The 24,009-nt window shown below is 43.2% G+C and overlaps 1 protein-coding gene across 5 annotated transcripts in view; it reads left to right on the plus strand.

Moving 5' to 3' along the window:
- The window catches only part of pola1 (polymerase (DNA directed), alpha 1), a 52,944-nt gene that overhangs the window by 16,535 nt on the left and 12,400 nt on the right, over positions 1–24,009 (plus strand). For all 5 annotated transcript variants that reach the window (XM_058059869.1, XM_058059867.1, XM_058059871.1 and 2 more), the window contains 9 exons: positions 7,055–7,087; positions 8,730–8,822; positions 8,914–9,119; positions 9,201–9,333; positions 9,444–9,575; positions 11,254–11,428; positions 11,511–11,692; positions 14,938–15,069; positions 21,827–21,943. In XM_058059869.1, the coding sequence (XP_057915852.1) occupies positions 7,055–7,087; positions 8,730–8,822; positions 8,914–9,119; positions 9,201–9,333; positions 9,444–9,575; positions 11,254–11,428; positions 11,511–11,692; positions 14,938–15,069; positions 21,827–21,943 (1,203 nt within the window). The remainder of the gene's footprint in view (positions 1–7,054; positions 7,088–8,729; positions 8,823–8,913; positions 9,120–9,200; positions 9,334–9,443; positions 9,576–11,253; positions 11,429–11,510; positions 11,693–14,937; positions 15,070–21,826; positions 21,944–24,009) is intronic.

Below are 24,009 nucleotides of genomic sequence, written 5' to 3' on the forward strand. Positions count from 1 at the left end.
TGTAATTGAGTCTCTGTCCTTGTGTTTAAAAACAGCCTGACAGGAGCTGCTAGTTGACATTATTGGATGGCATGCGCAGTGAGGGATAGACAGACGCGAGCTTGGGTAACCGTGGCGAAGGGTGGCGAGGGGGGGGTCAGAGAGTCGTTTAGGTTAACCCCCCCTACCGTGCCGATGTGTGCGCTTGTAATCAAGTCAAGGTAAATATTGTTGCCCTCTGTGTCGCTCCTTTAGGTTTTGTGTCGTTCGTCTTGTCTCCGGAATCGCAAATCATTTCCCAGAATTAGACGCCGGAATCCCGCACTCAGAATCAAATCAGAATCAGAAAAGGTTTATTGCCAGGTATGATCAAACACATACTAGGAATTTGTTTTGGTATAGTAGGTGCAGACACATCTATTAAAAAAAGAATGAAAAATACAAAATATACAGAATAACAGTATAAATATATGTACAGTAAACCTCGGATATATCGGAAATTCGCTCACAACGGACAGATAAAAAAGAACCGATTTTTCTGTAATGCATTTCCAATAAAAATTCATTGCATATATCGGATTTTTTTATAACGGATTTCGCCTATTTCGGACAAAATCTCCAGTCCCGTTCCAATGCATTTCCATTAAATTTCCCTGGCATATATCGGATGGCCGCGTCGTGGCGCTCCGATTCGCCGTATCGTGACAGGCCGCTATACGACGTCGTTTGCAGCGTTGCCTGCGCGTCCAGGTACATTGGAAACATAGTCAAGGAAGTGCCTTTTTATAACGGATAAAATCCGATTTACGCATATACCGGATATAAATCCGATATATGCGTAAAACGGACATTTTCCGGTATACGCATATAACGCTTATTTCGCTTCTATCGGACAAAACCAGTGGCAACAATTGAATCCGATATATCCGAGGTTTACTGTACACAGTCTGTTTTTGTTTGTTATTCCGGAAGTGCAGTCTGATTGTTTTTCCTAAAAGTCCAAACTGGACGTTAATGTAACTCACGATCATGTGATCATGTGTGCCTAATTATTGTTGCGCCCATTTTCTGCTGCTACTGTCCCGGAATCAAACAGGGTCATTTTTGCGTGTCGGTGTGGAAACGAGGTCCGCATGTTTTCACACTCTTACCCCCCCCCCCAACCCCCCTCTTAAAGAGCTGGCTTTACTCCGGACTTAACAAATAGTCACATGGGAGCGGCGCTGCTATTTTGGCTCCATTAGCTCGTCCGAGGTGGCACAAAGCCGAATGGGGACGACATTTCCACGTCCAAAGTGTCCCGTCAAGTAACACTCGCTAACGAGGCCACGTGAGACCGGACTTATGGCCGGGATTGTACCTGACACAGGATTGATCGAAACGCCTGGGTGTCTCAATCCCTGTTTTTCCTCACGCAGCCGGGAATGAGAGGATCATTCCAACATGGCTTTCCTTGATGAGCAATTAGCAGTCAGTGAAGGTGTTTGTAGTCATTTAACATGGCACAAAATACGGAAGGAAGCATTCCGAAAACACTGCATTTCCAAATTCCCAAAATTTTAACTTAATTGTGTATAATTATGGGCCTGCAAGCAAAGCACAGCAGCCTGCTTTTTTGCTTGTTTTGCTCCAATTAATGCTGGACAAACACGATGTTTTATGATTTGTTTAAGCAGACCACGTTATTAGTGGGGAAAAAAATATGTAAGATTTTCTTAAATATGCATATTTTCGGACTAACGGGCCATATTCCACCACGGGACAGCGACGAGGAGTTCTGTAGTACCATCCCCTGTGACCCTCGTGAGGATAAGCGGTAGAAAATTAACAAATTAATGGTACCTTTTGGGTGTTAAGTTGCTGTGTGATGAGGTAAATGTTGTTTGTAAGATGACACCATGAGTCAGACGTGCAGGCCTCACGGCTAGGAGACCCCAGTTCAATTCCACCCTCGGCCATCTCTGTGTGGCGTTTGCATGTTCTCCCCCCCCGTGCAAGCGTGGGTTTACTCCGGGTACTCCGGTTTCCTCCCACATTCCAAAAACATGCTAGGTTAATTAGCGACTCCAAATTGTCCATAGGTATGAATGTGTAGTGTGAATGGTTGTTTGTCTATATGTGCCCTGTGATTGGCTGGCCACCACTCCAGGGTGTCCCCCGCCTGAAGACGGCTGGGATAGGCTCCAGCAACCCTCATGAGGAAAAAGCGGTAGAAAATGAATGAATGAATGAATGAATGATTTGGTTGGCTGCACGGTGGTCGAGTGGCCACACAGCTAGGAGACTCGGGTTCGATTCCACCGTCGGCCATCTCTGTGTGGAGTTTGCATGTTCTCCCCTGTGCATGCGTGGGTTTTCTCCGGGTACTCCGGTTTCCTCCCACATTCCAAAAACATGCTAGGTTAATTAGCGACTCCAAATTGTCCATAAGTATGAATGTGTAGTGTGAATGGTTGTTTGTCTATATGTGCCCTGTGATTGGCTGGCCACCAGTCCAGAGTGTACCCCGCCCGAAGACGGCTGGGATAGGCTCCAGCAACCCTCATGAGGAAAAAGCGGTAGAAAATGAATGAATGAATGAATGATTCGGTTGGCTGCACGGTGGTCGAGTGGCCACACAGCTAGGAGACTTGGGTTCGATTCCACCCTCGGCCATCTCTGTGTGGAGTTTGCATGTTATCCCGGTGCATGCGTGGGTTTTCTCCGGGTACTCCGGTTTCCTCCCACATTCCAAAAACATGCTAGGTTAATTAGCGACTCCAAATTTTCCATAGGTATGAATGTGTAGTGTGAATGGTTGTTTGTCTATATGTGCCCTGTGATTGGCTGGCGACCGGTCCAGGGTGTACCCCGCCTCTCGCCCAAAGACAGCTGGGATAGGCTCCAGCACCCCCCGCGACCCTCGTGAGGAAAAAGCGGTGAATGAATGTATATAATTATGGGCCTGCAAGTAAAGCACAGCAGCCTGCCTTCTTGCTTGTTTTGCTCCAATTAATGTTGTACAAACATGATATTTTATATGATTTGTGTAAGCAGGACAACACAGAAAAAATATGTAAGATTTTCTTAAATATGCATATTTTCGGTCTAATCGGCCATATTCCACCACGGGACAGCAACGGTTCGAGTAGTGCCATCCAAAAGTCGGGCATACGTCGACTAAACCTTGCAGTGATTTTGGACAAAGGCTGTTTAATTTCCCCAACTTAAAGTAAATTTCAGTTTGTCAGCTTGGACGTGACGTACCGCTTGTTTGCGATTGACTTTGCCCGTGTCGGCGGCAACGCGGCGGCGCTGGAATGTGTCCTTTCCATCTGTTAGCGCGCCGTATTTCCTAATTGAGCGGGAGCGCAGGCGCGTTGCTGTCGTCGTGGGAGTTATTTACGACGTCAGCCGGCCGTATTAAATCAGACGTGAGAACGCGGCTACGCCATCTTTTCACATTCTCTTGCTAGTTTTGTGTGCAGAAACGCGATAAAGGCGGTAAATCTTTAAGTAAATCTTCTTTCTTTGTGTTTGTCATGCATCTTCCTCCCCCCCCGTGCAGCTCTCACAGTGGTGTGTTCCTCCACAGGTGCTATTTCAGTCGGCGTTCTGTCATCCCAAAATGCTTTTCATCCGCGTGCTTTTCAAAACAATCGTCACTGTTGCCCCCGGGTTCTTTTTACAAGGGCTCTCAGCCGCAGCAGTTTAACATGCTTGCCCTCGTGCGCTCATCCCGTGCGGTATGCCGAGGATTGGCGGGATCCAGTCGGCCTTTTTCAAGTCAATTAAGGTCGACACTTCAGCAAAAAAACATACTGGAGAATTTGCATTTGCCACTTTATGGAAATTCGCTTATCACGGTTGGGTCTGGAACCAATTACCCGCGATGGTAAGGGTGTTCCCTCGTGGGTTCCCTCTACGATTCTGAGCCATAATTTATCGTTAAACATGCATTTTGCAAGCAACAACAAGTGTAAACGTGACTATAGGGTTGCTATTTCATGTCTAGAGGGCTCTAATAATGTTAAAACCCATATATAACTCTGAAAATATTCCTTTTAGAAATAAGGAATCCTACTTTATGGAAATTCACTTATCACAGTCGGGTCTGGAACCAATTACCCGCGATGGTAAGGGTGTTCCCTCGTGGGTTCCCTCTACGATTCTGAGCCATAATTTATCGTTAAACATGCATTTTGCAAGCAACAGCAAGTGTAAACGTGACTATAGGGTTGCTATTTCATGTCTAGAGGGCTCTAATAATGTTAAAACCCATATATAACTCTGAAAATATTCCTTTTAGAAATGAGGAATCCTACTTTATGGAAATTCACTTATCACAGTCGGGTCTGGAACCAATTACCCGCGATGGTAAGGGTGTTCCCTCGTGGGTTCCCTCTACGATTCTGAGCCATAATTTATCGTTAAACATGCATTTTGCAAGCAACAACAAGTGTAATTGTGACTATAGGGTTGCTATTTCATGTCTAGAGGGCTCTAATAATGTTAAAACCCATATATAACTCTGAAAATATTCCTTTTAGAAATGAGGAATCCTACTTTATGGAAATTCACTTATCACAGTCGGGTCTGGAACCAATTACCCGCGATGGTAAGGCTGTTCCCTCCATCAAAACAGCTTCAAGATGAACAAGGTGCATTATAAACTGTCTCATGAATACAAAAAAAATTACAATACCTTACATAAAGTATAATAATAATAATAATAAGTGTAATTTTTCCACCACAGCAGGCGTCCGTGATGAATATCTTGCAATGAATCACAAGATTGCGCCGGTCTAGCTAATGAAGTGACAGCTGAAGGTCTTCTTTATGCACACTGTTCTTTTGATTCATGATTCGCAGTGTGTGTGTGTGTCACACGATGAGCGCTCACGCCACCAGTTGCACAAATTCCAGCGTCATGGTCAAACGACTTGTCTTACACACACACACACACACACACACGCTCCATTCCACGGTGCGAGCAGTGACAGCGTATGGAAACTGTGTCTAAATGAGTCCGCACATCATTTACATCAACGCATTCTCGCCGCCGCCATGGACCCCCCCCCGCCCCGACTCTCTCCCAACAACTACCAACCATTTATCACTTGCGTGGTCTTTTCTTCTGCTCGTTAGCCTCTCAACATGCTGCTGGTTTTGCTTTTTTGTGATCTCCCATTAAATACATACACTGGCCACAATCTAATTATAATTATGACTGAATAAATGGAGTCATGTATTCAGGAAATAGAAGTCAATTGACTGAGTGTATTCGAATAATCACCATTTGGTATTCAAAAGTCGGGTTTTGTGCACCCCAGTTTACATATGATTTTCATTAAAATATTGTCCGTTTTTTGGGGGGGGGTTTTGTGCAATATTGCACTTAATTGGTCGGTTTGCCCGGCCCAAACAACTCACATTTTTTTGCATGTGGCTGCAAAACAACCCACCACGGGGTCAAAGAAAGTTACTTACATGTGCCAGCAGTTTGATAAAAGTGAGAAACACTACTAGCATGTATATAGAATTATTTCATTTTTTTTTTCAGTTTCTATTTTTGCATCTAAATTTAGGCATAATATGTAAAATGTGGGCTGCACGGTGGATGAGTGGTTAGCGTGCAGACCTCACAGCTAGGAGACCAGGGTTCAATCCCACCCTCGGCCATCTCTGTGTGGAGTTTGCATGTTCTCCCCGTGCATGCGTGGGTTTTCTCCGGGTACTCCGGTTTCCTCCCACATTCCAAAAACATGCTAGGTTAATTAGCGACTCCAAATTGTCCAATGTGAGTGTGAATGGTTGTTTGTCTATATGTGCCCTGTGATTGGCTGGCCACCAGTCCCAAAACAGCCGGGATGGGCTCCAGCACCCACCCCCGCGACCCTCGTGAGGATAAGCGGTTGAAAATTAATGAATGAATGGTACCTTTTGGGTGTTAAGTTGCTGTGTGATGAGTTAAATGTTGTTTGTAAGATGACACCATCAGTCAGACGTGCAGGCCTCACGGCTAGGATACCCCGGTTCAATCCCACCCTCTGCCATCTCTGTGTGGAGTTTGCATGTTCTCCCCCGTGCATGCGTGGGTTTTCTCCGGGTTTCCTCCCACCTTCCAAAAACATGCTAGGTTAATTAGCGACTCCAAAATGTCCATAGGTATGAATGTGAGTGTGACCACAAAGCAACATGATTGATGTATTTTTGAAAAACCGTGATCGAGTGAAGCTGTGAAATTCGTAGCGCTAAGTGGCTGAGGGACGACTTTATTGTCTTTACCGAACATAGAAAGGCTTGTAAAAGTTTCCTCGCCTTTATCGACACTCTTTAGCAGGGTCTGCAGTTGGTCCTCGACCACAGGCGTACGCATTTGTGGCGTGACCTTGACCTTGACTTGCAGCCCCTAATAGAGTCGGCCGTTCTGTGCACGACTCCAACACCCGCCCGTGTATAGTGGCATGTATCACCCCATAAAGCATGGTTAAGTCCCACTCTGGTTTCAGGGAGTGGATGCCCCCCCCTTCCCCTCCGCTCCGCCCCCTTTCTTGCTCTGAAATAACCCCCCCCCCCTCCAACTCCCGTTGTCGTCCCCCACTCTGAATGGCGGTGTGCGCATATGCAGCCGCCGTTGATTGAAGTTCAGATTGCCGGTGACAGATCACACCAGGTTCCATCCCTCTGACTGACCCCTCCCCCCCACACTCAGGTTAAAGACCCGGAGCCCCCCCACCTGTTTGGATCGCTCTGCTTCTCAAGCACACACACACACACACACACACACACACGCTCAGTGGACAAGCAGCATTAACAGGCTTTGTCCGTCACTCACTCTGTGGGTGATGAAGGCCATTACGAGTCATTAAGGTGTGTGTGTGTTGAAAAGGACGCCTGTCACAGCACGCGCTCATAATTGCCCTCTTAGCCAATTATCCCCCGTTTAAGAGAAAGTCGCATGCTCTGCTCGTGTGTCCACACACACACACACACACACACACACGTGTCATAAAACAATGATATTTAGTCATCATTTCTTCCTGTTGTGTGCTGATACTTATGTTTTTTTTTTTCTTTTTTTCCACTTTCCCAGATTCTGATGCACACCAAAGACTTGGTCCAAAAGGTTGGTAAATCTCATGGACTTTCCAACATGGATAGTTATCCGATCATCAGCATATAATAATAATAATAATAATAATAATAATAATAATAATAATAATAATAATAATAATAATAATAATAATAATAATAATAATAATAATAATAATAATAATGTACAAATATTCTGAAGAGGCACTCAAAGACGCGATGTGTGAATTTGACTTGTCTACTACTGTATAGTGCGTGATAGGAGTGTAAAGTTGACTATAGGGTTGTTATTTCATGTCGAGAGGGCTCTAACATTAAACAGTATTGAGGTCTTAAACAGGTTTTCTATGCTTTAACTATGAAAACATTGAATTCATTCAAAAACATTCAAGACGTGATGTGTGAATTAGACTTGTCTACTACTGTATAGTGGGTGATAGGAGTAAAGATGTAAAGGTGACTATAGGGTTGTTATATTATGTCTAGAGGGCTCTAACATTAAACAGTATTCAGAAGGTCATCAACAGGTTTTTTATGCTTTAACTATGAAAACATTGAATTCATTCAAAACATTTAAAGACTTGTTTCTACTACTGTATCGTGCATGATAGGAGTGTAAAGGTGACTATAGGGTTGTTATATTATGTCTAGAGGGCTCTAACATTAAACAGTATTCAGAAGGTCATCAACAGGTTTTTTATGCTTTAACTATGAAAACATTGAATTCATTCAAAACATTTAAAGACTTGTTTCTACTACTGTATCGTGCATGATAGGAGTGTAAAGGTGACTATAGGGTTGTTATATTATGTCTAGAGGGCTCTAACATTAAACAGTATTCAGAAGGTCATAAACATGTTTTCTATGCTTTAATTATGAAAACATTGAATTCATTCAAAACATTCAAAGACTTGTTTACTACTGTATAGTGCGTGATAGGAGTGTAAATGTGACTATAGGGTTGTTATTTTATGTCTAGAGGGCTCTAACATTAAACAGTATTGAGGTCTTAAACAGGTTTTCTATGCTTTAACTATGAAAAACATTGAATTCATTCAAAAACATTCAAGACGTGATGTGTGAATTAGACTTGTGTACTACTGTATAGTGCGTGATAGGAGTGTAAATGTGACTATAGGGTTGTTATTTTATGTCTAGAGGGCTCTAACATTAAACAGTATTGAGGTCACAAACAGGTTTTCTATGCTTTAACTATGAAAACATTGAATTCATTCAAAAACATTCAAAGACGTGTGATGTGTGAATTTGACTTGTCTACTACTGTATAGTGCGTGATAGGAGTGTAAAGGTGACTATAGGGTTGTTATTTCATGTCTAGAGAGCTCTAACAGAAGGTCATAAACAGGTTTTCTATGCTTTAATTATGAAAACATTGAATTTGTTCAAAACATTCAAAGACGTGATGTGTGAATTTGACTTGTCTACTACTGTATAGTGCGTGATAGGAGTGTAAATGTGACTATAGGGTTGTTATTTCATGTCTAGAGAGCTCAAACAGAAGGTCATAAACAGGTTTTCTATTCTTTAATTATGAAAACATTGATTTATAAATAAGTATTCCTACCACTGAGTACACCAGGGTCCCGAACCAATTAACTTCTCTAAACAAGGGAGTACTGGATCTAGGTATTATGTTTTTTTTTTTCTTTTTTCAGATGAATCTGGAAGTCATCTACGGAGACACTGACTCCATTATGATCAACACCAACAGCAGATCTCTGGAGGAAGTCTTTAAGCTGGGCAACAAGGTATGTAGCAAACATAAAAAAGAAAAACACTTCCAAAAGATTGATGGTTTCTTTCTCCAGTGCTTTGACTGCATTTTTTTTCCCTTTCCAGGTGAAAGCAGAAGTGAACAAGCTGTACAAACTGCTGGAGATTGACATTGATGGAGTGTTTAAGTCGCTCCTGCTGCTGAAGAAGAAGAAATACGCCGCTCTGGTGGTGGAGCAGCACGGCGACGGGCGCTACACGCTCAAGCAGGAGCTGAAAGGCCTGGACATTGTGCGGCGAGATTGGTGTGACCTGGCGAAGGAATGTGGCAAGTACGTATGTCGCATGAAGGCAACACCAGTTGGCTCGTCAATGCAACGCTTATTACAGTGGCTTTCCCTCTTCTCTTGAAGCTACGTCATCGGTCAGATCCTGTCCGACCAGAGTCGTGATGTCATTGTGGAGAACATACAGAAGCACCTGGTGGAGCTGGGAGAGAAGGTAGCCAACGGGTCCATCCCGCTGCAACAGTACGAGATCAACAAGGTAATGAACATTTAGCAACCTTAGCCATGGGAGTTGGAAATGTTCTTACAGTTTATACACCTCCACCTCCCTCTCTCTCTCTCTCTCTCCCTCTCTCTCTTTCCTGTCAGGCACTGACAAAAGACCCTCAGGACTATCCCGATAAAAAGAGCCAACCCCATGTCCACGTGGCTCTGTGGATCAACTCCCAGGGCGGACGCAGGGTCAAAGCTGGTGACACGGTTTCATATATCATCTGCAAGGTGGGATTTTAAGACATTTAAGACATCGAGTGGTTAGCGCGCAGACCTCACAGCTTAGGAGACCAGGGTTCAATTCCACCCTCGGCTATCTCTGTGTGGCGTTTGCATGTTCTCCGGGTACTCCGGTATCCTCCCACATTCCAAAAACATGCTAGGTTAATTAGAGACTCCAAATTGTCCATAGGTATGAATGTGAGTGTGAATGGTTGTTTGACTATATGTGCCCTGTGATTGGCTGGCCACCAGTCCCCGCCTCTCGCCCGAAGACAGCTGGGATAGGCTCCAGCACCCCCCGCAACCCTCATGAGGAAAAAGCGGTAGAAAATGAATGAATGAATATTTTGAACTTTTGAACATTTTTTACGACTTATTCTTGCTCGACTCCAACTTTATTCCTGTCAAAAAACGCGGACAAAAAACCCCAACTGGTTCACCGGCCATCAATCTTTTAAGACATTTAAGACATCGAGTGGTTAGCGCGCAGACCTCACAGATTAGGACACCAGGGTTCAATTCCACCCTCGGCTATTTCTGTGTGGCGTTTGCATGTGTGTTTTTTTTTCCGGGTACTCCCACATTCCAAAAACATGCTAGATTAATTAGCGACTCCAAATTGTCCATAGGTATGAATGTGAGTGTGAATGGTTGTTTGTCTATATGTGCCCTGTGATTGGCCGGCCACCAGTCCAGGGTGTACCCCGCCTCTCTCGTCTGAAGACAGCTGGGATAGGCTCCAGCATACCCCATGACCCTCATGAGGATAAGCAGTCGAAAATGAATGAATGAATAATAATAATAATAATAACTAACTAATCAGTGTGAAGCTGGTGGCGTTATTATAAGCGGTTAGCACGCAGGCCTCACAGCAAGGAGACCCGAGTTCAATCCCACCCTCGGCTATCTCTGTGTGGAGTTTGCATGTTCTCCCCGTGCATGCGTGGGTTTTCTACGGGTACTCCGGTTTCCTCCCACATTTCCAAAAACATGCTAGGTTAATTAGCGACTCCAAATTGTCCATAGGTATGAATGTGAGTGTGAATGGTTGTTTGTCTTTATGTGCCCTGTGATTGGCTGGCCACCAGTCCAGGGTGTACCCCGCCTCTCAGACAGCTGGGATAGGCTCCAGCGACCCTCTTTAACAACTAGGCTCTAAATGTTCCCATATTATTCTCACATTATTAAAGTGAATTCAACTTAATGAATTATGTCCGCCTATATTCCGATGTATTGTTTCTAACATTATTAGAGCCTTCTAGACATGAAATAATACCCCTATATTGACCTTTACACTTGGATTACCTAATATAGTAGACATAATAGGAGTAAATAAGACATCATATAGGCTGTAGATTGGACGGTACTTCCTGTGGTGGCTATTGTCTCGCTGTAAGATCACTGGTAGGTCAGGGCTCTGCTTGGTTCTCATCTTGATGGACCTTCCTGCCTCATTCAGTGCTGGAATAGAAAAATGAAAATGCCTTCTTTGTTCTCATCCCCATAGTGGAAGGATTGTCTCTGCTAACCGTTGATTGATGAAATAATTGAATAAGAACACAATTTAATGGTCTTTTATTGCTGTTACAGATTAGCATAACGAACATAATGAAAGTAGAGTACCTGGGTGAGACATTTGCGGTGCAATCTTGTACCCACACCTCTGTATGGCCGTCTCCCCCAGGACGGCTCCACACTAGCAGCCAGTCAAAGAGCGTACGCTTTGGAGCAGCTCCAGAAGCAGGAGGGTCTCAGTCTGGACACCCAGTACTACCTGGCCCAGCAGGTCCATCCCGTGGTGTCCCGCATCTGCGAACCTATCGAGGGCATCGACGCCGTCCTCATTGCAAACTGGCTGGGTAAAACTATTTTTTTCATCAAAGATTTTGTGTTGAACTACAAAAAATTGTTAAAAAAATATGTTTTTAATGTGCGATCCAGGTCTGGACGCCACTCAGTTCCGGTCTCACCAGCAGCATCAGAGAGAAGAGGAGGCTGACACGGCGTTGGGAGGACCCGTCCAACTGACCGACGACGAGCGCTACAAAGACTGCGAGAGGTTCATTTTCGCCTGCCCCCAGTGTGGGAAGAACAACACCTACGAGAGTGTATTCGAAGGCGCTGTGAGTTGGCTCTTTAGTCACACTTTTATTCATCGGAATATAGAATATATAAAAAAAAAACACCTTTTAATTAGGATCGATGGATGCTAAATGTATGGATTTCAAAGACTCTAATCCAATCTGGCATTGACATATTGGGTAATATGAGTTCATATCTAGTGGTTTTATGGTCTAACTCAGGGGTGGGCAAACTACGGCCCGGGGGCCACATCCGGCCCGCCAAGTGTTTGAATACGGCCCGCCCAATCTTTCAAAAGTATTTAATTTAAACTCAACATACAACCTGGCATCATGGCCTGAGCCAACCTTTTGATGGTTGTATCAATTTCGTTGTTTGACATGGTCTGTTGTTTACAAAGTGCTCCTGAAAAAAGAGACACAAGCACATAATAATAATAAAAATTAAAATAATAATAATTATATTATTATTATACCTATTATGATTATTATATTTATTATATTAATGCAAATTATTATATTAATTATATATAATAATATTGTTATATTTGCATATATTTTAATTTTATTTTAATTATTATAATATTTTATTATTTTTAAAATATTTAAATATAAATAATAAATTATAATAGCAGATTGCATGACAATTTTACAGATACAATAATACCAGGTGGACTGTTACGTGTAAAAATATACAGTCTGCCCCCCCCCCCCCCCCCCCCCCCACCCCTGGTCTAACTACAAAAATATACAATTTATAAATCAGGAATGCTACCCTTGTGGAAATTCGACCCAATTAAGTGCGATAAATGTCATATAATGGACTTGGACCAAACCATTGCAATGAGCAACAGATGAAGAATGTGGAGGATGCATTCCATCAAACTATGTTAAGCGGCTTGTCAAGACCGTGTAGGCTAATAAAAACATTTTCTTAAAAATAGCTTGTATCCGCCGCCGACATGTACTCCTTCAACAAACTTAAATTGTCCTGTGTGTGCGGCTAGCATATACACAAAGAGCGAGCAAATGGAAATGCTAAAAAAAAAAAATTGTATTAGCATCATTAGCGGCTGCTGTAACGGACCCGAAGCGGTGGAGTCAAAGAATGTGGATTCATCATGGAGTCATCTTCTATATTGTGTCTCCGCCTGTATTTTTAGACAGCTGCCTGGCTCCGATACGGACTCTGTTTTCATTGGCATACTTTGGGCTCCACAACTTGAAAAGCCTCTTCTTAACCTCTGCCGCTCACACACACACACACACACACAGATCTTCAACCATTTGTCAGACCAAGGTTGTGTGTGCACTATCATCTTGTAATGAGGAGCAGGGCACACAGCCTTTTCTTGTCTACATGACTAATAAACCTGACAACCCCCCCCTTTTTCTCTTATCCTCTGCTAGCATAAACAACATGCATTAAATTAAGCGGCTTTATCGCAATATGTGGACGACCGCTATCTTTATAAACACTCATTGACACAAACATGCAGGAAAAAAGTATTGGCAACTCAATGTCCCAACTCAAAGAACTCAAAGAACCGATATCCATTCTACAGTAAACCTCGGATATATCGGACTCGGATATATCGGAAATTCGCTCACAACAAACAGATAAAAAAGAATTTTTCTGTAATGCATTTCCAATAAAAATTCATTGCATATATCGGATTTTTTATAACGGATTCCGCCTATTTCGGACAATATCTCCAGTCCCGTTCGAATGCATTTCCATTAAATTTCCCTCGCATATATCGGATGGCCGCATCGTGGCGCTCCGATTCGCCGAATCGTGACAGGCCGCTATACGACGTCGTTTGCAGCGTTGCCTGCGCGTCCAGGTACATTGGAAACATAGTCAAGGAAGTGCCTTTTTATAACGGATAAAATCCGATTTACGCATATACCGGATATAAATCCGATATATGCGTAAAACGGACATTTTCCGGTACACGCATATAACGCTTATTTCGCTTATATCGGACAAAACCAGTGGGAACAATTGAATCCGATATATCCGAGGTTTACAGTACTAAGTCACCAATGCTAGTTTACGGCACAGTGCGTTCCCAAAAAAACGAATCCTACGAAAGTTCCATTGCATAACTAATTGCAAGATAAAACATGTTTTCCCTTGCAGTGTATCAAATATGAAGCACGCCGTCACTGATAAGACGGCACGTTATTAATTAGCGCGGTGAACATGGTCGTCTCAGTGCGAGGGGAGGACAGACGGGCCTTGACACGGAGCCAGAGACGCTCGGAGGGAGGCGGTGACAGCTGATGGAGGACAGACACGGGAGGGAGAAGAGTTCTTTGATGAATTCGGCGGCGGCGGCGGCGGCGGGGAAGCCTGGACGTGGCCACCGGGACTTCCCCGGTGTTCACTTTTTTTTAGTCGCGCGTTATCATACCGAGGATGAATAACAGTCAGCTGACATGGCCGACCATTTAAAAGCGGGCGACGCTCTTAACGTGTGCTTTTAAATACCGTAGGAAGGGGGGGGGGTCCAATGTCGGGATATGTTCTCCGGGTCACTTTGCAATTCCCCCGGAACGGCACATTAATTTCCAACTCCTCTGCAGCCCTGACACCCGAGGCGAGTGTTTCATAGTTTGGTTTAATTGCTCGGTCATTAAAGAACTGTCAAGTCAACTAAGGAGGTGCATTAATTTTGTTTGGGGGGGGTGGATGTCTGTTACCCGAATGAAACGAGCGAGTTAAAGTTCGCAGGGGAGGGGGGGTCATGTAGGGAAAAAGAAGGAAAGGAGCGCAAAGATGAAAGGCTTAATTCATTAAACGCCATTCATGGGAGTTGGGATATTGACGTGCAGGCATAAAAACTCCCCCCCCCCCCCAACCCCACCCACCCTTCCCGAAAGAACTCATGTGGCCGAGTGGAGGCACGTCACTTGAATTCACATTTTTTTAAAGCTTTTTTCCCTGTTCCTGTCAGTGTGTCAGTTAAATGGAGTGTTTAAAAGACGTCGTGATGTGTTTTATTAGCCGTTGACTTGTGCTTTAAGAATAAAATGTACAATTTATTAAAAAAAAAAACTATGCTAAATTAATAATCATGTTTTGGCTGTGAAGAAAATGAGTACATCAATGCTGAAGCCCCCGTCTTTCACATCCATAAGCAGTCAGAATGAATTGACGCTTTTCCCCATTATTTACTTGCACCTGAATGCATCGTTTTCAGTCCAATCCTTTCAGAAAATGAGTAATTAAATGATTGTTCTCAAATTAAAGTTGAAATTGACGCATGTTGTCTTTTCAGGGGTCAAAGTTGGAGCCCAGCTTGCTGCGATGCTGTAACGTGCCGTGTCCCGGCCGCCCCATCGACTTCGCTTTCAAAATCAGCAACAAACTGCTTCTTGACATCCGAGGCCACATCAGGAAATACTACTCTGTGAGTATTCCCGTTAACGATCGATTCGGCATTAAAAAAATTAACCTGCAAGTTTGCAGATTTAAAAAAAATAAAAATAAAAAAATAATCCCGGTATTGGTGTGAATTCCGACACAAAAAATCCCGCAGCACTGGAACGCACCATAGTTGCATTGAGAAAATGAAACTTTGTGACTCCATTATGATTCCAAATGTTCATAGATGATCTTATATGAGCAATAGACACATTTATCAGCGTCTCAGCTACTTTATTTTCAACATCGGTCCTGTAAGGTAACACCAAGTACTACTACTACTACGACTGTAGTCATGGTACGTGACAATAGAAGCAGGTACTGCTGTAATGCAAAGCAATCAAAGACCATATTGGACAAAAGATGAAGCGAAACCCCAGCGGGGGCACTGCGCTGACATTTTCCACCAAAGAGCACATTATGCTTGCAAAAATAAAAGAGCACCAAGCATATTTGTCAGAGCATGATCCATGAAAATACTCAAATGCCAATACTTTGGAATAACAAGTTTGCCGCTTACTTTGTCAGCATGCAGTTTTAACAATGTATCTGTTCCGATAGGTTAATGGACACGCAACAGTGGCTAAATATATTTGGTCACTCACAAATAACTCATTGCATTTAGGTGTATTTGGAAATATGTGTGTTTTGAACAAGTCGAGAAAAAAAATATACATTTTTATGTGAGGTTCAGTTTCCCTGTCCTGCAATACCACTTCCTGCTGAGTCAATAACCAATCACTCATTAGGTTTCCTTACAAATGTCATGCAAATTGTAGCCAAATGTTCAGTATATAAACCATATACCATAAAATGGCGCTACAGTGGAAAAGTCACAGTAAATATTAGGGGTGCATGATAATTATGAGACCGATATTATAAGGAACCATGATGTCATTAACCGTACTGTGTTGTGGGTGGGTTAGCTTGAGCAAATGAAGCACACCTTTTCTGTTAGTTTCCCTGAGCTCATGTAAACAAAATGTAAACAAACATGGCGTCCACGGTCATGGGACTTGTCACTGTTTTCGGAGGAAGACACAAAACCTGATCAGCCACCTGAAACTCCAGCTCGACTATGACACCCAGGGCTTGTCCCTATCGCTGCAGCGAGTCGTGGAAGGAAGCTGCTTAAAATGACAAATAGGCCCTTTAATTCATTTAGAACCACCCTCGGCCTCACAGCTCGGAGACACGAGTTCAATTCCACCTTCTTTTCCCCGTGCATGCATGGGTACTCCGGTTTCCTCCCACGTTCCAAAAACATGCTAGGTTAATTAGCGACTCCGAATTGTCCATAGGTATGAATGTGAGTGTGAATGGTTGTTTGTCTATATGTGCCCTGTGATTGGCTGGCTGGCCACCAGTCCAGGGTGTACCCCGCCTCTCTCGCCTGAAGACGGCTGGGATAGGCTCCAGCACCCCCCGCGACCCTCGTGAGGAAAAGCGGTAGAAAATGAACAAATGAATGAGTTCTCCTCCTATTTTGTGTGGAAGTGGTAACTTTTTGGCTTCTTATTTTGTCTTTCCCCACCCTTGACCATCTCTGTGTGGAGTTTGCATGTTCTCCCCGTGCATGCGTGGGTTTTCTCCGGGTACTCCGGTTTCCTCCCACATTCCAAAAACATGCTAGGTTAATTAGCGACTCCAAATTGTCCATAGGTATGAATGTGAGTGTGAATGGTTGTTTGTCTATATGTGCCCTGTGATTGGCTGGCCACCAGTCCCCGCCTCGCTCGCCTGAAGACAGCTGGGATAGGCTCCAGCACCCACTGCGACCCTCGTGAGGATAAGCGGTAGAAAATTAACAAATTAATGGTACCTGTTGGGTGTCAATTTGCTGTGTGATGAGGTAAATGTTGTTTGTAAGATGACACCATGAGTCAGACGTGCAGGCTTCACGGCGAGGAGACCTCAGTTCAATTCCACCCTCGGCCATTTCTGTGTGGAGTTTGCATGTTCTCCCAGTGCATGCGTGGGTTTTCTCCGGGTACTCCGGTTTCCTCCCACATTCCAAAAACATGCTAGGTTAATTAGCGACTCCAAAATCTCCATAGGTATGAATGTGAGTGTGAATGGTTGTTTGTTTATATGTGCCCTGTGATTGGCTGGCCACCAGTCAAATTGCCTGAAGACAGCTGGGATAGGCTCCAGCACCCCCGCGAACCTCATGAGGAAAAAGCGGTAGAAAATGAATGAATGGATTAATTTAGAGTTCTTTCTTGGTTTGAGTCTGACCTTGTGGAACGGATGAACGACTCTAACCGAGGTTCCACTGTACTATTGATTCATGGAACCAAGCCAAATGATTCCTTTCATTTCAAGTTGTGAGTTATTGCGTCGCTTATGACCTTGACTTTGTCCCCACCGTGGCTGATTTCTATGTACCACAGTGCCTTCAAAATAAAAAAGGCCCACATTTTTTCTTCCTTAGACTTGCTAGGCCGGTATCCATGCTGGAAGCTGCAGGTTGACGTCAGACTTGGACCGGGACAGGGCGAGTCAGTATATGATGTAAAAGTTGCCTAACGATGAATGAAATCGGTTCCTTGTGTTGTCTTTTGTGGCACCCGCACCCCCCCCAACCTTTTTCTGTGTTTGGAATCTCTGGCAACTTCTTAGATGTCGGACCTAAGAGAGGGTGGAATGCACTGTCTGTAAAAATGTGTGTGTGTGTGTGTTACTCTCCCACAGTGCTGAAGAGAAATCAATTATTGGAGTGAATGTGTGGGGAACGAGTCCCTCTCAACTCCTTTGTGGAGATGTGTGAAACAGCTGCTACCACTGAATACTTACACCTCACACACACACACATCGCTTAAGACCGAAGCGGCGTGGACGCAGCACACACGGCGGGGCGATGAAGAGGGGTAATATTGTGTAATTAGGGATTCCTTTCAGGCCAGGGAAAGTTCAAATAGAGCTGTTTGTCCGGCCACGGAGAGAAAGCAAAGCAGCTCTGTGGGCACAACTAGACTTATGTGTGTCCTAAATCCCAGGGACATTAATCATTGGTAAATATACCCACCGCCCCCCCCACCCCCCCATCATTATTAATAAACCAGCACCCTGAGAATAGGCAAACAGTTTTCTTCCACTAGTCCTGCTGTCTTTCTGCCAAAATGAGATTCTTCTCCTCCGTTCTTCTTCTTCCTTTACCCCCCTCCTGTCTAAGCTCGGTTGCCATGGCATTTAACAAATTATTGCAATTACCCTCGACGTGCGGGTCGCCCCTGGAAACCGGCTGAGGGGCAAGACAAGAAGTGGGAAGGGAGAGAGAGCGAGAGAAAGGGTGAATGAAGACCGGAGAAGGTGATAATCCTGTTTTGAACAAAAGGTCAAAGTGTTGAATTGAGAAGCTTTGATTAAGCGGAGGAGGTACAAAGTGGAACCGTTTGAGCTCTATTCAATGTGTGTGTGTGTGTGTGTGTGTGTGTGAGATTAAGTGTGCGTGGGGTTGCATGCATGCATGCATGCATGCTAGCAGAGTAGATCGATTTATTTTTTTTGGAGACGCCAATGTTGACAGTTAAGTGTGTGTGTACAGGTGGCATGCACTTGCACAGGAGTCACGGCGTTGGCATTAACAATAGTGTTTAACCAATTACAGTCAAACCTTGCTTATCCAACGCCCCGCTTTTCATATGATTTGGTTTTCAACGAAATAAGAAATCATGGATGCTAATGTCGCACCCAAAATAGTTACCAGATAGATATGATATTCATTGGCCAAACATCAGTACAGTTGAGATCAGTTTAATGCCCTGAGAATACATTGGAAGTGGATGAATGGGAATATTTACATGCTACACAAATAGAGCTGCAATAATTAATTGATTAATCACCAGCTGTTTTGGTTCTACATCATTTTTTGATTAAAAAATTTCAATATCTTTCATTTCAACCTCTTAAATGCAAATATTTTTGAATTCCCTTAGATGAAAGCAGACCTATTATCATTTTGTTTCAGGCAAAACATGATATTCACACATCGGCTTTGTCTTTGGAAAACGGTGACGGACATTTGTGCCTCTTTTCTAATACCTAAAGAGTCAGATTAATTAACAAAGACAATTAATCGTTTGTTGCAATCCTAATCACAAATGATCCGAGATGTCGAAGTTGTCGGCTTCCCTTGCCCTCCTCCCTTTCCATGAGTCTTCAATACAGGTAAAAGTTACATTTTTTATCATATTAATCAGTGTTGCTGTGGTTTAATTAGGATTAATCACAGTTAAATAGTGTCCATTTTGATCTGCAGTTTTCCTCCGTTTATTGCGGTTCATTGGTTCCAAAGTATTATTCATTATTAATTATTATTAAGGTCATTATTACAGTCGTCGTTCTTTGTTTACATCGCCTTGTGCCGGCTACCCAATCACTGCAGGGACAGCTGCCGCTAGTATAGCATGCTAGCGAGCGAACTAGTTAACCTCTCCAGTGCACTTATGCTAAACTTACGATGTTTCAAGCAAAGTGGGAAAGAAGGACGAAGAAGACCAACCTTTACCACTTCCACACTAAACGAGAGGAGAACTTTTTATTCACTCAATCTGCTAGCATATGCTGTAGTTTTTTGCATAAAAATGATTGCATGTATTGGTGGAATTTAACAAGTGACGACTTCGTACTGACGTACTAAGATGGTACAAAGTGGAAAAAGGCAGACCACAACATGCTTTAGAAGTGTGTACTTTAACCCCTACCTGTAATGAAGTACTGAACTTTAAAAAAAAAAAAAAGAACATTTTTGAGGAGATATGTATTTGCGAGTGGACTCTGTCAGAGTCTGGCCTGGTTAAATGATGTGGAAGTGATTTGAACGTCTGCATTGTGTATGTCGGCTATCCACTGCTATAATTATGCAATTATGGGCCTTTATGCAGCCTGTACACCTCAACTCTGGCCAAATGCATCAATTAGAACGCACCCCCCCCCCTTCTTGCTCCCTATAATTTTTTTTGTTTTCAGACTTCTGTATCTGCCTGCTCTATGGGATTGTATTCTTCCACAACTTGACCACATTTGCATAATGGCATCAGTCATTTCAAGGAGAGGACATACAGTCCACTGGAATCACCATCCAAGGGGGGGGTGTCGTAGCCTTGCAGGTGCTGGAGAGGGGGGGGGGTGTATTTGTAGTGAATGGAAGGAAGGAAGCCCGGGCATTGATGACGGTAGTTCTTATGCTCTGTCATTAGTTGGGCATTAACCCCCCCCCCTTCTCCTCGCTACTTAGTAATGACAGGGCATAAGAAGCTGAGGGGGTGGGTGGGCTGTTTGTAAGACGACAAGACCGATTGAGAGCATCGGCCCCAACACCTGCCCAGGGTCAGTAACTCACCTCGGGGGGTCTTAAAACTATGGCGTCCGTGGCTGTGTGTGTTTGACAAGTGTACTCGGATTGATACATTTGAACGTACAAAACGTTGACAGAAATAATGCGGCTTGTTTTTCTCTTTGGGTTCGACCCCGAAGAACTCATCCAAAACACAACACTGGCATCAAAGCACATGACTTGAGGAAGCGGGGGGAAAACGGCCGTGTTAAATGAAGTTCCACTATGTAGGATACCTCATTTGTTGTTTTTATTGTTGGAGGATAAATAACCTGTTTGCAACCATCTAAATAAGGCTATTTTAGAGCCCTCCAGACATGAAATAACACCCCTATAGTCACCTTGACACTCCTATTGCTCAGTATAGCAGATAATAAGTTAGTTTGAGCATAGAAAAAAACCTGTCTATAACGTTCTAAATACAATTACTAACATGATTAGAGCCCTCTCGACATAAAAAGCACCCCTATAGTCACCTTTACACTTTTATTACCCAGTTAGTAATTAGTTCTAGCATTAAAAATCTTGTTCACAAACATCTAAATACTGTTTTTGACATCATTAGAGCCCTCTAGACATGAAATAACACCCCTATAGTCACCTTAACACTCCTATTGCTCATCAAAACAGAAATAACACATATCGTGAGCATTGGGAGAGGTTTTTTTTTGCTTCCTGTTTTTTTATACGCTGCTTCCTGCGGTGGCTATTGTCCCCTCAATGTCACATGACTGACATCTAGTGACCATGAACAACGTCCTTTACACACGGGAAGGAAGGGGGCAAAATGTGGTGTCAACATGTAACATGATTACTAACATGATTAGAGCCCTCTAGACATAAAAAAGCACCCCTATAGTCACCTTTACACTGTTATTACCCAGTTAGTAATTAGTTCTAGCATTAAAAATCTTGTTCACAAACATCTAAATACTGTTTTTGACATATTAGAGCCCTCTAGACATGAAATAACACCCCTATAGTCACCTTGACACTATTGCTCATGAAAACAGAAATAGGACATATCGTGAGCATTGGGAGAGGTTTGTTTTTGCTTCCTGTTTTTTTATACGCTGCTTCCTGCGGTGGCTATTGTCCCCTCAATGTCACATGACTGACATCTTGTGACCATGAACAACGTTCTTTACACACGGGAAGGAAGGGGGGCAAAATGTGGTGTCAATGAATATTAGCCTTTTCAGGCTTGTTATGAGCATTAAGCATGTCTTAAATAACCATTTTGCAGTCCAGCTCTACCCTTGAGCAAGGCATTGAACCTCTAATTGTCTACATTTGCACGTTCATGCATATTCATAGCATATTCCCAATAGAATGCTACTTATTCTTATGAATTCACATAGAATCCACAAGCTCTGATGGTCAAGGTCTAATGTCTCTCTTGCAGGGCTGGTTGGTGTGTGAAGACCAGGCTTGTCAGAACAGGACCAGACGCTTGCCCATCGCCTTCTCCCGCCACGGACCCATCTGCCCAGGCTGCAGCAGAGCTACTCTCAGGCCCGAGGTATGATTTTTTTTTTTTTTTTTTTTTACAGGATTCGACCACATTGATGATTCAATTTGGAGGTTTTGTCCAGATGGTGGTGCTGTGGAGCTGGAAAGTGTCATTGTACATCTATGGATGAGTGGTGCACATAAGGTGCAGTACTAAAAAAATACTTAGTTGTTCACGTTTGATATTACCGGTAGTATGTTCTGTGTGTGTGTGTGTGTGTGTGTGTGTGTGTGTATATGTGTGTGTGTGACAGGGCTCAAGCACACACTTGCAGGACACTAAGCGCTAGATGGTACACTTTGTTAGGCTGACCACTGTTTTTAACACTCTCCCTTTTAAGTTGAGTGTGACTGTCCTATGTGTCCCCATCGTGGGCTCAAACGTTGCCCTAACTCTGCTGTCAAGTCCCCCCCCCCCCCCCCCCCCCCACCCCCCCCACGCACCGCCACTCCACCTTTTTTTTTTTTATAATCCACTGCGCTCACTGCTTTGCTGTCTCCGGGCTCTGTGGCGACAGATTGTAACCCAGAAGCCCAATTTCTGCTGTCACTGTAGCCACTTAGGTGGCCGTTGCCGTGCCTGAGGGCTGTGGCACTTTAAACTGCGGGCTGAATAAAAAAACGTTTAACTCGGCGAACGCTCGCAAATCCACCGTTTCGCCAACTCGAGCTTCTCAATGTGCTTCAAAGTGCTCAATGTTTGGCCGCACACGTTGTCATTAAAGCGTTGTTCAGAAAAAGCGCGGGTAATGAAGACGGCAGCCGTAGTCGTTAGCGTGAGCGCACACAAGTCTTATGTCTACTGAATAGAGTGTAAAAGCGATTGTAGGGTTGTTACCTCATTTCTGGAGGGCTTTAATAATGTTAAATGTAGGTTTTCTTTTCTCTATGAAAGTATTTTATTTAGAATTTAGCACGATTAGGTCTAGAACAGGGGTCTCAAACTCAATTTACTTGGGGGCCACTGGAGCTCGGGTCGGGGTGAGACTGGGCCGCATCAGGTTTCCCCCCCCCCAAAAAAAAAACGCATTTATTAAAAACAAAAAAATTGTAAAAACTTCGCCTTGGTTTCAATTTTCTACAAGAAAAGCTCTGATAAAACATTCCACTGTTCTAAAATATTTTACTTTTTATTTTTCTACACAAAATAAGATGAAAAATTAAGAAAATCAAGAATAAAGAAAATCAATAAATCAGTAATAAATAAATAAATATAATAATAATAATAAAACAGCAAATAATAAAAACTGAAGAAACCACATACTATAGTTGGTGGGTAGACAAATTATTTTTTTTCAGATTAAAATGAACAAAGCATTATTAGAGCCCTGTAGACATGACAAAACACGACTATAGTCACATTTATACTTTTTTTTATTTACAACATATTGCGCAACTGCAGGGTCTTGAGACACATGCTAACTCGCAAACTAGAGAGCTAGCGACCTAAACGGTAGCCTTCAAGTTAATTTCCTTCAAACTTAAATCGCCCAAAACTTACCACTTCCACACGGATAGGGAGGATAACTATTAACAGTTATTTAACCTTTAACATGAACATGAATCAAACGTAATAATTTTTTCTGGGTACATGATACCATACAGCATCCATATCAAACTTGCGCGGGCCGCACTAATATTAAATTTTCGCGTGTTTGAGACCCCTGGTCTGGAATCAATTAGCCGCAAAACAATCGGGATTATTTGACTTGTAAAATTTAGTTCTAGGTGAGCAGGTCTGATGAACTCCTCTCAGTGCTTTTAATACTGGCTTGGCAGTTTGCGCCATCGTCGCTTCTGTCACGCTTGTGTTGTGCATTTCTAGGTTAATACACGACCATGTGTGTCAAAGACCTTGCTACTTTCTCATGCAGCCCGAATCATTATTAGTCAGTGCGACTTAGTTGTTTATATTTAATATATTTGAACTGTTAGACGCCATTTCAGCCAAAATTAAGTGCAAATGCTGAACTGAAACGTCAAAGGTTGAAGTAGCTTGAACGATATTCACCTACTGAGGATCGAACTAGCAACCAATCGGGCACAGAGCGTCACATTGAACGTTAAATTGTACAT

This window comes from Doryrhamphus excisus, chromosome 21 (assembly GCF_030265055.1).
Source record: "Doryrhamphus excisus isolate RoL2022-K1 chromosome 21, RoL_Dexc_1.0, whole genome shotgun sequence".
Lineage (NCBI taxonomy): Eukaryota > Metazoa > Chordata > Actinopteri > Syngnathiformes > Syngnathidae > Doryrhamphus > Doryrhamphus excisus.